Source organism: Chlorocebus sabaeus, chromosome 11 (genome assembly GCF_047675955.1).
Source record: "Chlorocebus sabaeus isolate Y175 chromosome 11, mChlSab1.0.hap1, whole genome shotgun sequence".
In the NCBI taxonomy this organism is placed as follows: Eukaryota; Metazoa; Chordata; class Mammalia; order Primates; family Cercopithecidae; genus Chlorocebus; species Chlorocebus sabaeus.
In genome coordinates this window covers 119,589,236-119,601,534 of record NC_132914.1, presented here as the reverse complement: position 1 = coordinate 119,601,534, position 12,299 = coordinate 119,589,236, and the positions used below count along the sequence as shown (strand labels likewise).

The 12,299-nt window shown below is 45.8% G+C and overlaps 1 protein-coding gene across 4 annotated transcripts in view; it reads left to right on the top strand.

Moving 5' to 3' along the window:
• CLIP1 (CAP-Gly domain containing linker protein 1) overlaps positions 1–12,299 on the top strand; it is a 153,947-nt gene that overhangs the window by 59,669 nt on the left and 81,979 nt on the right. For all 4 annotated transcript variants that reach the window (XM_073021186.1, XM_073021185.1, XM_073021184.1 and 1 more), the window contains exons 4-8: positions 2,099–2,223; positions 4,239–4,461; positions 7,915–8,112; positions 8,666–8,769; positions 11,765–11,825. In XM_073021186.1, coding sequence (XP_072877287.1) covers positions 2,099–2,223; positions 4,239–4,461; positions 7,915–8,112; positions 8,666–8,769; positions 11,765–11,825 — 711 coding nt within the window. The remainder of the gene's footprint in view (positions 1–2,098; positions 2,224–4,238; positions 4,462–7,914; positions 8,113–8,665; positions 8,770–11,764; positions 11,826–12,299) is intronic.

Here is a 12,299-nt window from a genome sequence, read left to right as displayed (position 1 = left end):
ATAGCCTGTTAGATGTCTCTTGGAAAAACAATTGTCATGACAGTAACTTCGACTCACCCCCAAAGAATTTAACACATTATCTGAAGAGGCTACATCATCTTTAACTAATGTGCTGTGTCGTGCTCACATGATGCTGGCTGGACTGCTGCTCTGAATGGTGTGATGTGGGAGGAAGGAGAAAATTCAGGCCAACTTGCTTTATTTTCTTTTGACTCAACTGCAGTAAGGCCAATTTTATATAGGTGACGATTTGTGTATTGGTACTAACTAACGAGTATTAAAAGATCAAATGTGTCAAGTCTAGAACTAGTACTCTTTTTTTTTTTTTTTTTTTTTGAGACAAAGTCTCACGGTGTCACCCAGGCTGGAGTACAGTGGCACAGTCTTGGCTCACTGCAACCTCCTCCTCCCAGGTTCAGGCAATTCTCATGCCTCAGCCACCTGAGTAGCTGGGATTATAGGTGTGTGCTACCACATCCAGCTAATTTTTGTATTTTTAGCAGAGACGGAGTTTCACCATGTTGGTCAGGCTGGTCTCGAACTCCTGGCCTCAAGTGATCCACCTGCTTTGGCCTCCCAAAGTGTTGGGATTACAGACCTGAGCCACTGTACCCAGCCTAGGAATGATAATTTTAATAGTTGTGAAGAAACAGAGAGCCTCACTGTGGAAAATAGCAAGAGTCAATTATTATTATTTTTTGAAACAGTTTCTTGTTCTGTTGCCCAGGCTGTAGTGCAGTGGTGTGATCATGGCTCATTGCAGCCTTGGGGACGCCGATGATCCTCCCACCTCAGCCTCCCAAAGTGCTGGGATTATAGGCATGAACTTCCACACCGAGCCAATTATTTTTTGAAGTCTTTTTTTTTTTTGAGACAGAGTCTTGCCCTGTTGCCCAGGCTGGAGTGCAGTGATGTGATCTTGGCTCACTGCAGCCTCCGCCCCTGGGTTCAAGTTATTCTTGTGCCTCAGCCTCCCAAGTAGCTGGGACTATAGGCGTGAGCCACCACACCCAGCTGATTTTTGTATTTTTAGTCGAGACAGGGCTTTACCATGTTGGCCAGGCTGCTCTCAAACTCCCAACTTCAAGTGATCCACCCACCTCGGCCTCCCAAAGTGCTGGGAGGCGTGAGCCATCGTGCCTGGCCTATTTACTTTTTTATTTTTTTGAGGTGGAGTCTCACTCCATCGCCCAGGCTGGAGTGCAGTGGTACAGTTGTGGCTCACTGCAGCCTCAAACCCTTGGGCTCAAGCAGTCCTCCCACCTCAGCGTCCTGACTAGCTGGAACCACAGGCACACACCACTGTGCCCGGCTAATTTTTTTTATTGTTTGTACAGACAGGGTCTTCCTTATGTTGTCCAGGCTGGTCTCGAACTCCTGGGCTCGAGCAGTTCTCCTGCCTGGGTCTCCCAAAGTGCTGAGATTACAGGCATGAACCACTGTGCCCAGCCACAAGTTTCTTTTGAAGCAGAAGCATTTCTGTTAGAAAAATAAAATAAGGTCCAAGAGTGGTGGCTCACGCCTGTAATCCCAACACTTTGGGAAGCTGAGGTAGGCAGATCACTTGAGCCCAGGAGTTCAAGACCAGCCTGGGCAATATGGCGAAACCCTGTCTCCACAAAAAATACAAAAAAATTAGCCTGTTTGGTGGTGTGCACCTGTAGTTTCAGCTACCCAGGAGGCTGAGGTGGGGAGATCCCCTGAGCCCGGGAGGTCAAGGTTGCGGTGAGCCATGATCGTGCCACTGTACTCTAGCCTGGACGACAGAGATCAAAAAAAAAAAAAAAAAAAAAAGATAAAGTATTTTCTAAGACAAGGAATAATGAACTTGGTGAACAGCCTTAATATCTACATGTTAGATTGGCTATCTCATTATTACAACATATTAGGCATCAAATCACTCTGGTAATATAAGTCAGCCAGGTAAGTTTCTTTGCCAGACTTCCTTCAAGAGAACTGTTAGAGTCAAAGAGAAGCTAAAGCAAAGAAGTTGCTGGTGGAAATGGTGGAATGTAGTACCTAGTTACTAGTTGGAACCACAAATGATTAAGCTATAGAGTAACGTTCATCTCTTGATTTTAACCTTCTCTTCTTCCAGGTTGGTGGCACTAAGGCTGGTGTAGTCCGGTTTCTTGGCGAGACGGACTTTGCCAAGGGGGAATGGTGTGGTGTGGAGTTAGACGAGCCGCTTGGGAAGAACGATGGCGCTGTTGCTGGAACAAGGTTGGTTTGGCGTTGTGCAACCTCTTGTGTCACTCTTGTACGTGACGATGCTCAAGCCAGTCTCGCCAAGTGTGTATCATAACATGGAAACGTGTGTTCGGAAGAGTGGCACTTTTATTTCCTGAGACCCATCTGCTGATTTGTTTTCCCCACACTAAAACTGGGGCTGTTCTTCTGACTGTCTCCGTAATAATACATGACTGAGTAGATTCTCAACAAGCATTCTGTTTATTTTTCAAAATAGAAAGCAAATACTACGTTATCTGTCTGGTTTCTCTCCCTTTTAGTAGGAGTTGACTTCTGAAAGAGCACCTGGGCATCTGGGGTGTGGGTGGGGGTAGAAGGTAGCCACCTTTGTTAGGGAAAAGAACTGCAAAACGTGTCTTCATATTTGATGAGAATTCCATCCTGTGGCAGGAGAACAGACCAGCAAGTGGACTTCTTCCATTGTAAGGATAACCCCGTTCTTTTTTTTTTTTTGAGACAGGGCCTCCCTCTCTTGCCCGGGCTGGAGTACAGTGGCACCGTGTTGGCTCACTGCATGCAACCTCCGCCTTCTGGGTGCAAGCAATTCTCCTGTCTCAGCCTCCCAAGTAGCTGGGATTACAGGCGTGCGCCACCATGCCTGGCTAAATTTTGTATTTTTAGTAGAGATGGCCTGTTACCCAGGCTGGTTGCAAGCTCCTGGGCACAGGTGATCCAGCTGCCTTAGTCTCCCAAGGTGCTGGTATTACAGGTGTGAGCCACTGCGTCCGGCCCGGCCTGGATAACCCCGTTCTTGCCTCGCAGACACAGGATGGGAGTACAGTAATGCACACAGATGCAGAAGGAATTTCCACTCTTCTCTTCAAGATGTTTTGAAGGCACAGGTGTTGTCTGTGATGCATTATTAGTAGTATATAGTACACTAATGAATCACTTGATTAGTAAAATGTGGTAGTTAACATTTTACTTATAAAACACAGACAAATTGGTTATAAGCAAATTAATTATAGAGAAAAGGGCTTTATCTACCACATACAGTAATTATGACTCATGGAGATAAAGATCTCTTGGAACTGCAATGATTACGAAGCCATCTTTTCTTAATACTAAAGCATTGTAATCCTTTAGAGTCATGACATTGCCCATGTCAGTCCGAAAACAGACATTACTAGTTAATATTTCTCCATGTTTACTCTTTTTTTCTTTTTCTTCAATGCCGTTTTCTTTTTTCTGAGTCTTCTCAATGCTATACTTGCAGAATACTTTATCTTTTTTTTTTTTTTTTTTTTTTTGCATATTTTTATTGAAACAAACATTGCAAATTTTCAATGAATCTTTTTTTTTTTTTTTTTTTTGAGACAGAGTCTCACTCTGTTGTCAGGCTGGAGTGCAGTGGCGCAATCTGGGCTCACTACAACCTGTGACTCTCAGGTTCCTGCCTCAGTCTCCGGAGTAGCTGGGATTACAGGCACGCACCACCACGCCCAGCTAATTTTTGTATTTTTAGTAGAGTCTGGGTTTCACCATGTTGGACAGGATAGTCTTGATCTTCTGACCTCGTGATCTGCCCACCTCGGCCTCCCAAAGTGCTGGGATTACAGGCGTGAACCACCACGCACAGCTCTTCATGTTTACTTTAATGGATCTGCCAAAGTTAGGTGCCTGTTGATTTCCTTTCCCTTTGTTTGGCACAGTTTTATTAAATGGGCTTGCTCTGTTGCTAAACTCCTCTGCTGTACATTTATCAGGTTGTGGAAATATTTATTTCCTTTATGTAGAATCTCAGCAACAGGTGAGTAAACCTGACTTTGTGTATCATATCGTCACCAGTGTGTGTTCTAAACCATCACTGAAGCTGTTAGTCAGCCTACATACACGTGACTGCTACATGCTGGTGTATAACCCCAGCTTAGTAGTTGAATTTCCAGGAATCCCACCTTCAGTTAGGAGTTGGGAGAGCATTTTGGTTATAGTTATTATTTCTTGTGATTAAGTCGTTTTTTTGTTACTGTTCTTGTTGTTCTCTAAAGGTATTTTCAGTGTCAACCCAAATACGGCTTGTTTGCTCCTGTCCACAAAGTTACCAAGATTGGCTTCCCTTCCACTACACCAGCCAAAGCCAAGGCCAACGCAGTGAGGCGAGTGATGGCGACCACGTCCGCCAGCCTGAAGCGCAGCCCTTCTGCCTCTTCTCTCAGCTCCATGAGCTCAGTGGCCTCCTCTGTGAGCAGCAGGCCCAGTCGAACAGGACTAGTAAGCCCCCTTTCTCTACCTGCCTCCACTTCCCAGGCATGACTAAGGCCCGTGGTCAGTGCCCCTGCTTTGCTGCTTTGCTTGTCCTTGTGCTGAATGTTGCTCACAGCTTTTGCTGTGAAAGTCCTTGCAAGTAAGTTTTGAAAAAGGTAACTCCAGCAAGAATGCATTTTTTGAAATCAGAAAGTGCTTTTAATCGTCCCTTTCATATTCTTAAAAGCTTAAAAATGCATGTGTTCATGGTGAATCTGTGTAACTACTGCTTAGTCTAACACAGGGGTCAAATTATTTTCTATGAAAATATTTTAGGACAAAATGATAGGAACATTGGCGAGATCCTTTTCTTCAAGTCCATAGATCTGTCGCTCCCTCTCTCTTTTTTTTTCTTTTGAGTCAGGGTCTCACTCTGTCACCCAGCCTCAACGTCCCAGGCTCAAGCCGTCCTGCTGCCTCAGCCTCCCCGGTAGCTGGGACTACCGATGCACACCACCACGCCTGGTTAATTTAATTTTTTTTTTTTTTTTTTGTAGAGAGAGGGACTCACTCTGTTGCCCAGGCTGGTCTCGAATTCTTAGGCTCAAGCGATCCTCCTGCCTTGGACTTCCAAAGTGTTGGGATTTACAGGTGTGAGCCACCGCTCCCAGCCTGTCTTTCTCTTTGACTTCAAATAATTTTAGGAACTGAAGTGTTTTGAGAAAAGGTGTGTCCGTAGGATTTTAATATTAATACAACCTAACCTACTGGAAGCAGTTAGTGTGTGAAGCGTCCCTGACTTGAGCCGGAGGACACTAAAGGGAACTTTTGGAGCCGGAAGGGGATAGTAGGAAAGCCCTGTTTGCATTACTCTCTTCTTCCATCTTCTCCCGGTCCCCTTCCCTCTCTCCCTCTTTTTCCTGTTTAGAGCAGTAAAAATAGAATCACTAGCATTAGAATAGGCAACATCTCATTCTGTTTATTAAGGTATTATTAGGGTCAAAAGCCCTGCCCATAAGTTTATTTCCTAGAAGTGGGGCAAGTACTGTTTAAGTTAGAAATGGCGGCATCAGACTCTCCTCAGACTGAGTTCAGGTCTCCTCTGGGTGGTGGGGAACCACAGGCTAGGAGCTAGGATGTTGCGTGGTGCTATGGGGAGGAGGTGGTTAGCCTGGGATCTCACGGTGCCTGCTCTTCCATTGTCGGCGGGCAGAGAAGGGACAGGTGCTGAAATCGTTACGTGGCGCTGTGCTCCTCTGCCAGCCATCTAGGCTTTCTTCCTCTATGTTCAGGTAGAATAAGTACTGCTCAGAGCGTTTCCATTTGCACATGAAGAGACAGATGAATTACTTTTATGAGAAAAGCATGACAAGAACAATGACATGGAGAAGAACCCCAAACCCCTGTGTTCAGACAGAGCTTTATTTAATGTGGGTCGGAAACTCTGATATGGACAGCTTGCCTCCTTTGCTGTTCTAGGAACAATTCCATGGAAGGGTCTATTCTGGATTAGAAATTCTTTCTTGAGTAATTTTTATTACCTTGTAATTGTGTCCATTTGTTTGGGAAATAGCAAGCTCTCCCTGCTCCCACCAATCTCTCCTCTTACTTTTTGGACCAGTGCTCGCACCTCTTCGCTCACCTCATGCAGTGAAAATTGACAAGAGACATGAGTTTCTGTACCTGTGAGACAGCTTATTGTTGTGTCTTTATGGTTTCTAATCCAAAAATCACCGTAAAATAGTATGACAAAGATACAGAGGAATTGAAAGTGTCATTTCAATTATTTTGCTCAGAAATGTATTTCTGTTTTAGAAAAACAAAAATTGAAAAAATATTTTATTCATTCTTTGTTTTTATTTTTATTTTTTATTTTTTTGAGACGGAGTCTCGCTGTTGCCCAGGCTGGAGTGCAGTGGCGTGATCTCAGCTCACTGCAACCTCTGTCTCTTGGGTTCAAGTGATTTACCTGCCTCAGCCTCCCAAGTAGCTGAGATTATAGGCGCCTGCCACCATGCCCGGCTACTTTTTGTATTTTTAGTAGAGACGAGGTTTTACCACGTTGGCCAGGCCAGTCTTGAACACCTGACCTCAAGTGATCTGCCTGCCTCTGCTTCCCAGAGTGCTGGGATTACAGGCATGAGGCGTGAGCCACCACGCCTGGCCAATTCATTATTTAATAACCACAATGACTTAGTGTTACTGTGTGTGCTGCTGTTGGACTCTACACATCTAGTCGAGCCTTGGAATCTTATTTCTCATCGCGAACCTCATTTCCTATGCATGTTGATTTTTGCATCGTACTTTCTTTTCCGTCATGGGAATAGCCAAAACCCAGCTTTGAAAGACATGACGTTATTGAAAGGACTGTAGGACAATCTAATGATGAGACTGAATTGCCTCAAACTAGTAGTTTCCATAGAGTCCAGCAGATGTCGCTGTGTTTCTCTTGAAAATTGAAAGCATCCTACAGTGCACTGGTGAGTTTGCTCAGCACCCTGGGGCATCTCTGCACGTGGTTGGGAACCACACATTTAATGTATTCAGGAAGAAATACTAGCAAGAGAAGAATTATATAATTTAGCTATATAATGCAATTGGAAGGTCAAGGTCAAATGGTTAAAAAAGACAACAGGAGTTACTTCCTAGTATGTTTAAGTAATTTCAAGAACTTTGACTAAATGAAACAGCAAAGGGCAATTTGGGTTCGATTGGCTTCTTTTGTAGTTCTCAAGTTGCCGAGTTATTAATTGAGGAAAGATCCTCGCTGTAAGTCTGCATCCTGTACATCTTGCAGCAAGGGCCTAGGGAGACCGATGAAGAGAAGAGCTTTCAGGCGACAGCTGCAGCTCTGACGGCAGAAGATGAAGTCAAGGCTGAATTGGTCTGGAGCCAGCAGTGGCTGAGCAGATGGCCTTTGGTGCAGTGGCTCGCACCTGTAACCTTAGCACTTCAGAGTTCGAGAACAGCTTAGCGAACATGGCAAAACCCCGTCTCTACTAAAAATACAAAAATTAGCTGTGTGGTAGTGGTGCGTGCCTGTGATCCCAGCTACTTGGGAGGCTGAGGCAGGAGAATCACTTGAACCCAGGAGGTGGAGGTTGCAGTGAGCTGAGATCGCACCACTGCACTCCAGCTAATTTTTGTATTTTTAGTAGAGATGGGGTCACACCATCTTGACCAGGTCTCAAACTCCTGGCCTCAAGTGGTCTACCCACCTTGGCCTCCCAAAGTGCTGGGATTACAGGCGTGAGCCACTGCACATGGCCGATCTCTTTACATTGACGTATTCTTTGTGAGATTTATAGACAGAAGGCACACGCTGTCTTGTGTTTTTGAAGCCTTTCCTAATCCTGGCCAGCCTGCCAACTGGAGCAGCGCCCTTGCTTTGCTGAGCAGATGCCCGCCATGCATGCATCACGCCTCCCTCGCTTTTCTGACAGCATCACCGCCCTTCACTTCTCTAACTTTCCTTTGCAGTTGACTGAAACCTCCTCCCGTTACGCCAGGAAGATCTCCGGTACCACTGCCCTCCAGGAGGCCCTGAAGGAGAAGCAGCAGCACATTGAGCAGCTGCTGGCGGAACGGGATCTGGAGAGGGCGGAGGTGGCCAAGGCCACAAGCCACGTGGGGGAGATAGAGCAGGAGCTAGCTCTGGCCCGGGACGGACATGACCAGGTGAAGTCTGGACCTTGTTGTGGAGATGGTGATGGTTTCTAAAGCCGCCGAGGAGGCCGAGAAGCATGCCCAGTGCTTGGCACCGAGGAGCTGGTCTTGAGAGCACTGGAAATGGGTGTACATTTCTTTGCTGTGCTTGTTTGAAAGCTACCACCTGGGGTGCCAGTTTCCATGATCAGAGAGATGAAGTTTTGTTCTTGATTCAACCTTAGTGTCTGGTCTTTGTGTCGGGTGTTAGGCCAGCTCAGTTACTAGGGCCTTACCAGTGATTATAGCTGCTATTTGTGGATTACTGTTAATATGTGTTTCAGCTTCAAAAAAGATGAGGGTTGTTTTAACATTGTTCTTTATCACTTTAACGGTGTGGTTTTTCATCATCTATCTTCCAGGAAAGCTGTTGAGAATAACCTATTAAAATAGAGAAAGCATTTTAACATAAGGTTTTAGAGTAACGCCCACCCACTATGGTGACCCACAGCTCTTTGGGGAAGTATCTCTGGGTCTGTGTCTCGGTCAGAAATAGTCCATTCACTGACATTCTTGCCTCCCCCAGCATGTCCTGGAATTGGAAGCCAAAATGGACCAGCTGCGAACCATGGTGGAAGCTGCGGACAGGGAGAAGGTGGAGCTGCTTAACCAGCTTGAAGAGGAGAAAAGGTGACCCCAGATTGTTTCCTGGTGCAGTTGTAGCCTCCACCCGCCCTTTTTTTTTTTTTTCTGGAGACATAATCTGGCTCTGTCGCCTAGGCTGGAGTGCAGCGGTGCAATCTCAGCTCACTACAACCTCTGCCTCCCAGGTTCAAGCGATTCTCCTGCCTCAGCCTCCCAAGTAGCTGGGACCACAGGCACACGCCACCACACCTGTCTCTAATTTTTTGTATTTTAGTAGAGATGGAGTTTCACCACGTTGCCCAGGCTGGTCTCGAACTCCTGAGCTCAGGAAATCCATCCGCCTCGGCCTCCCAAAGTGCTGGGATTACAGGCGTGAACCACCGTGCCCAGCAGCCTTTTCATTTTAAATGACTTTAGAAGAAAATTTCCTATTAATAATCATGTTGGTATCAACCCTCAGGACCAAAGGAATGACTATATATCCAGCAGAAAGTGAACTCTGCCATACTGTGTGAAGAGGATCTGCTTTGATTCAACTTGTTTCAATAAGTTTGGAATCATTTAGACATGGCCTGATTGACTGGGCACAGTAGCTCACGCCTGTAATCCCAACACTTTGGGAGGCTGAGGCGGGTAGATCATGAGGTCAGGAGTTCTAGACGAGCCTGGCCAAGACGGTGAAACCCCATTTCTACTAAAAATACAAAAAAATTAGCCGGGATTGGTGGTGGGTGCCTGTAATCCCAGCTACTTGGGAGGCTGAGGCAGGAGAATCCCTTGAACCCGGGTGGCAGAAATAGCTGTGAGCCAAGATTGCGCCACTGCACTCCAGCCTGGGTGACAGAGTGAGACTCCATCTCAAAAAGAAGAAATAAAGACATGGCCTGGTTAATATAACCTATTTCTTGAGCTGTGATGCATTCCAGACCTCCTCTGGAGGGTCGCCTTCATCAGAGCTGTGGTGGCCATTCCCAACCGGTTTTCACCTGGAACCAGTTTCCTGGTGAGAGGCTCTTCTAGGTCCAAGTTACCTAGTGTTTATGAATTGTGTTACGTCTGGTAAGTGACATAAGGTCCCTGTACTTGAGAAACTCAGGCCTTATTAGGAAAACGAAATTCTCACATGTGGAACGATGAGAGAATTGTAGGGGTCAGTACGAGATCAAATGTTAAATGGTATGAGACAGAGACTTAAGTTTGGTTCTTATAAAGGGTACTTTCAGGCCGGGCGTGGCACCTCACACCTGTAATCCCAGCACTTTGGGAGGCTGAGGCGGGCAGATTGCTTGAGTTCAGGAGTTTGAGACCAGCCTGGGCAACACCCTGGCAAAACCCTGTCTCTACTAAAAATAAAAAGAAAAAAAGGAAAATTAGCTGGACGTGGTGGCGCATGCCTGTAGTCCCAGCTACTCAGGAGGTGGGAAAATCACCTGAGCCCAGGAGGTTGAGGCTGCAGTGAGCTGAGACTGCACTTCAGCTGGGCCACCAGAGTGAGACCCTGTCTCAGAAACAAACAAAGGAACTTTCTTGAGGCCGTGAACAGACACAGTCTCTGAAAAAAGTGTCTGCATGGAAATCATTTGAACATCCCTGGGTTATGGGACATTTATCTCTTTTGGATTTAATGCCATCTTCTGTCATTTCTGGTAACAGGGACTTAATTCAGTAATAAATTAGTATTGCTTTGTGCTTATGCCAGTCATAAGCAGTGTTGTCAGGGGTCATAGTGGGGTACAATACCATCTCTTACTTTCTCACTGGAGAGAGAAACACTATACGTAGGAAATTCTCTTCATATTTAAAAAATGGCTGCAAGTAAACAAGAGACAGTGATAGACCCTCTAGGCCCTTCTGAATTCCATGGCACCAGTTCCATTTGCTTCTGTTTTTTTTTAAAAAAAAAAATGTGTGGCTGGCTGCGGTGGCTTATGCCTGTAAATCCTAGCAATTTGGGAGGACAAGGTGGGCGGATCACTTGAGGTCAGAAGTTCGAGATCAACGTAACCAACATGGTGAAACCCCATCTCTACTAAAAATACAAAAATTAGCCAGGCCTGGTGGCAGGTGCCTGTAATCCCAGCTACTTGGAAGACTAAGGCAGGAGAATCGCTTGAATCCAGGAGGCAGAGGTTGCAGTGAGCCAAAATTGCACCACTGCACTCCAGCCTGGGCGACAGAGCAAGACTCCGTCTCAAAAAAAAAAAAAAAAAGCCATTATTATCTTTTGAGACAAGGTCTCACTCTGTCACTCAGGCTGGGGTACACTGGTGTGATCATGGCTCACTGCAGCCTTGATATCCCTGACTCAAGTGATCCTCCTACCCCAGCTTCCCAAGTAGCTAGGACTACAGGCACGTGCCACCATGCGTGGCTAATTTTTGTAGAGATAGGGTTTTGCCATATTGCCCAGACTGCTCTCAAACTGAGCTCAAGCAGTCTGCCTACCTTAGCTTCTCAAAATGCTAGAATTACAGGTAGCTTATTTTATTTTATTTTTTTCTTTTTGAGACAAGATCTCACTCAGTTGCCCAGCCTGGAGTGCAGTGATACGATCATAACTCACTGCAGCCTTGACTGCCTGGGCTCAAGTGATCCTCGCACCTCAGCTTCACAAGTAGTTGAGATCACGGGTGCATGCTGCCACAGCTGGCTAATTTTTAAATTTTTTGGTAGAGATGGGTCTCGTCATGTTGCTCTTAAACTTCTGGCCTTAAGCCATTCTCCCACCTTGCCCTCCCAAAGTGCAGAGATGCATTTTTAAACTTGTTATGTCTCTAAGGCATTTGTTGCTGCTCTCTGCTTGAATTCACCAGGGTAGTGATGATAGATTTTTTTTTTTTTTTTTTTTTTAATATAAGAACTGGGTCTCACTATGTTGCCTCAGCTGGTCTCAAACTGCTTGGCCTCAAGTGATCTTCCTGCCTCCATCTCCCAAATTGCTGGGATTATAGGAGTGACCTACCATCCCCAATGTGATTTTTTTTTTAAGGCTGTGTGTTACTTAGTTTCTTAAGTGTTTTGTTTGGGTTTTATTCCGCAGGAAGGTTGAGGACCTTCAGTTCCGGGTTGAAGAAGAATCAATTACCAAAGGTGATCTTGAGGTAAAACCCCTTCAGCTCTCTTAAAGCTTTGATGGGTATCAGTATTCAGAACATGAGTGAAATAATGCACCAATCGAAATGAGCGGCCAGAGCAGTCAGCTGAGGAAGTGGCAGGGGAAACCCTGGCCTCTCTGGCCAGGTTGGCTTCTGGGGGTGGCTTTGTGGTGACGGTGCCAGTCCTTGAGCCTGTGATTGTGTGTCCATGTCCTGTGGCAGAGTGAAACTTGCACTACTTCTTTCTCGTGCTTCACAATTCAAAACCATGAATTGGATTTCATCAAGTCATAAATCTGGCAGTGTGTCCTCAATTTAAAGCAGTCCTAAGTGAGACTGATGTTCCTCTGGTGATTAGAAAAGGCATTTAAAATTTGGTCATAGCAGCCCCTAACAGGCCGGGCGCAGTGGCTCACGCCTATAATCCCAGCACTTTGGAAGGCCGAGGTGGGTGGACCACCTAAGGTCAGGAGTTCAAAA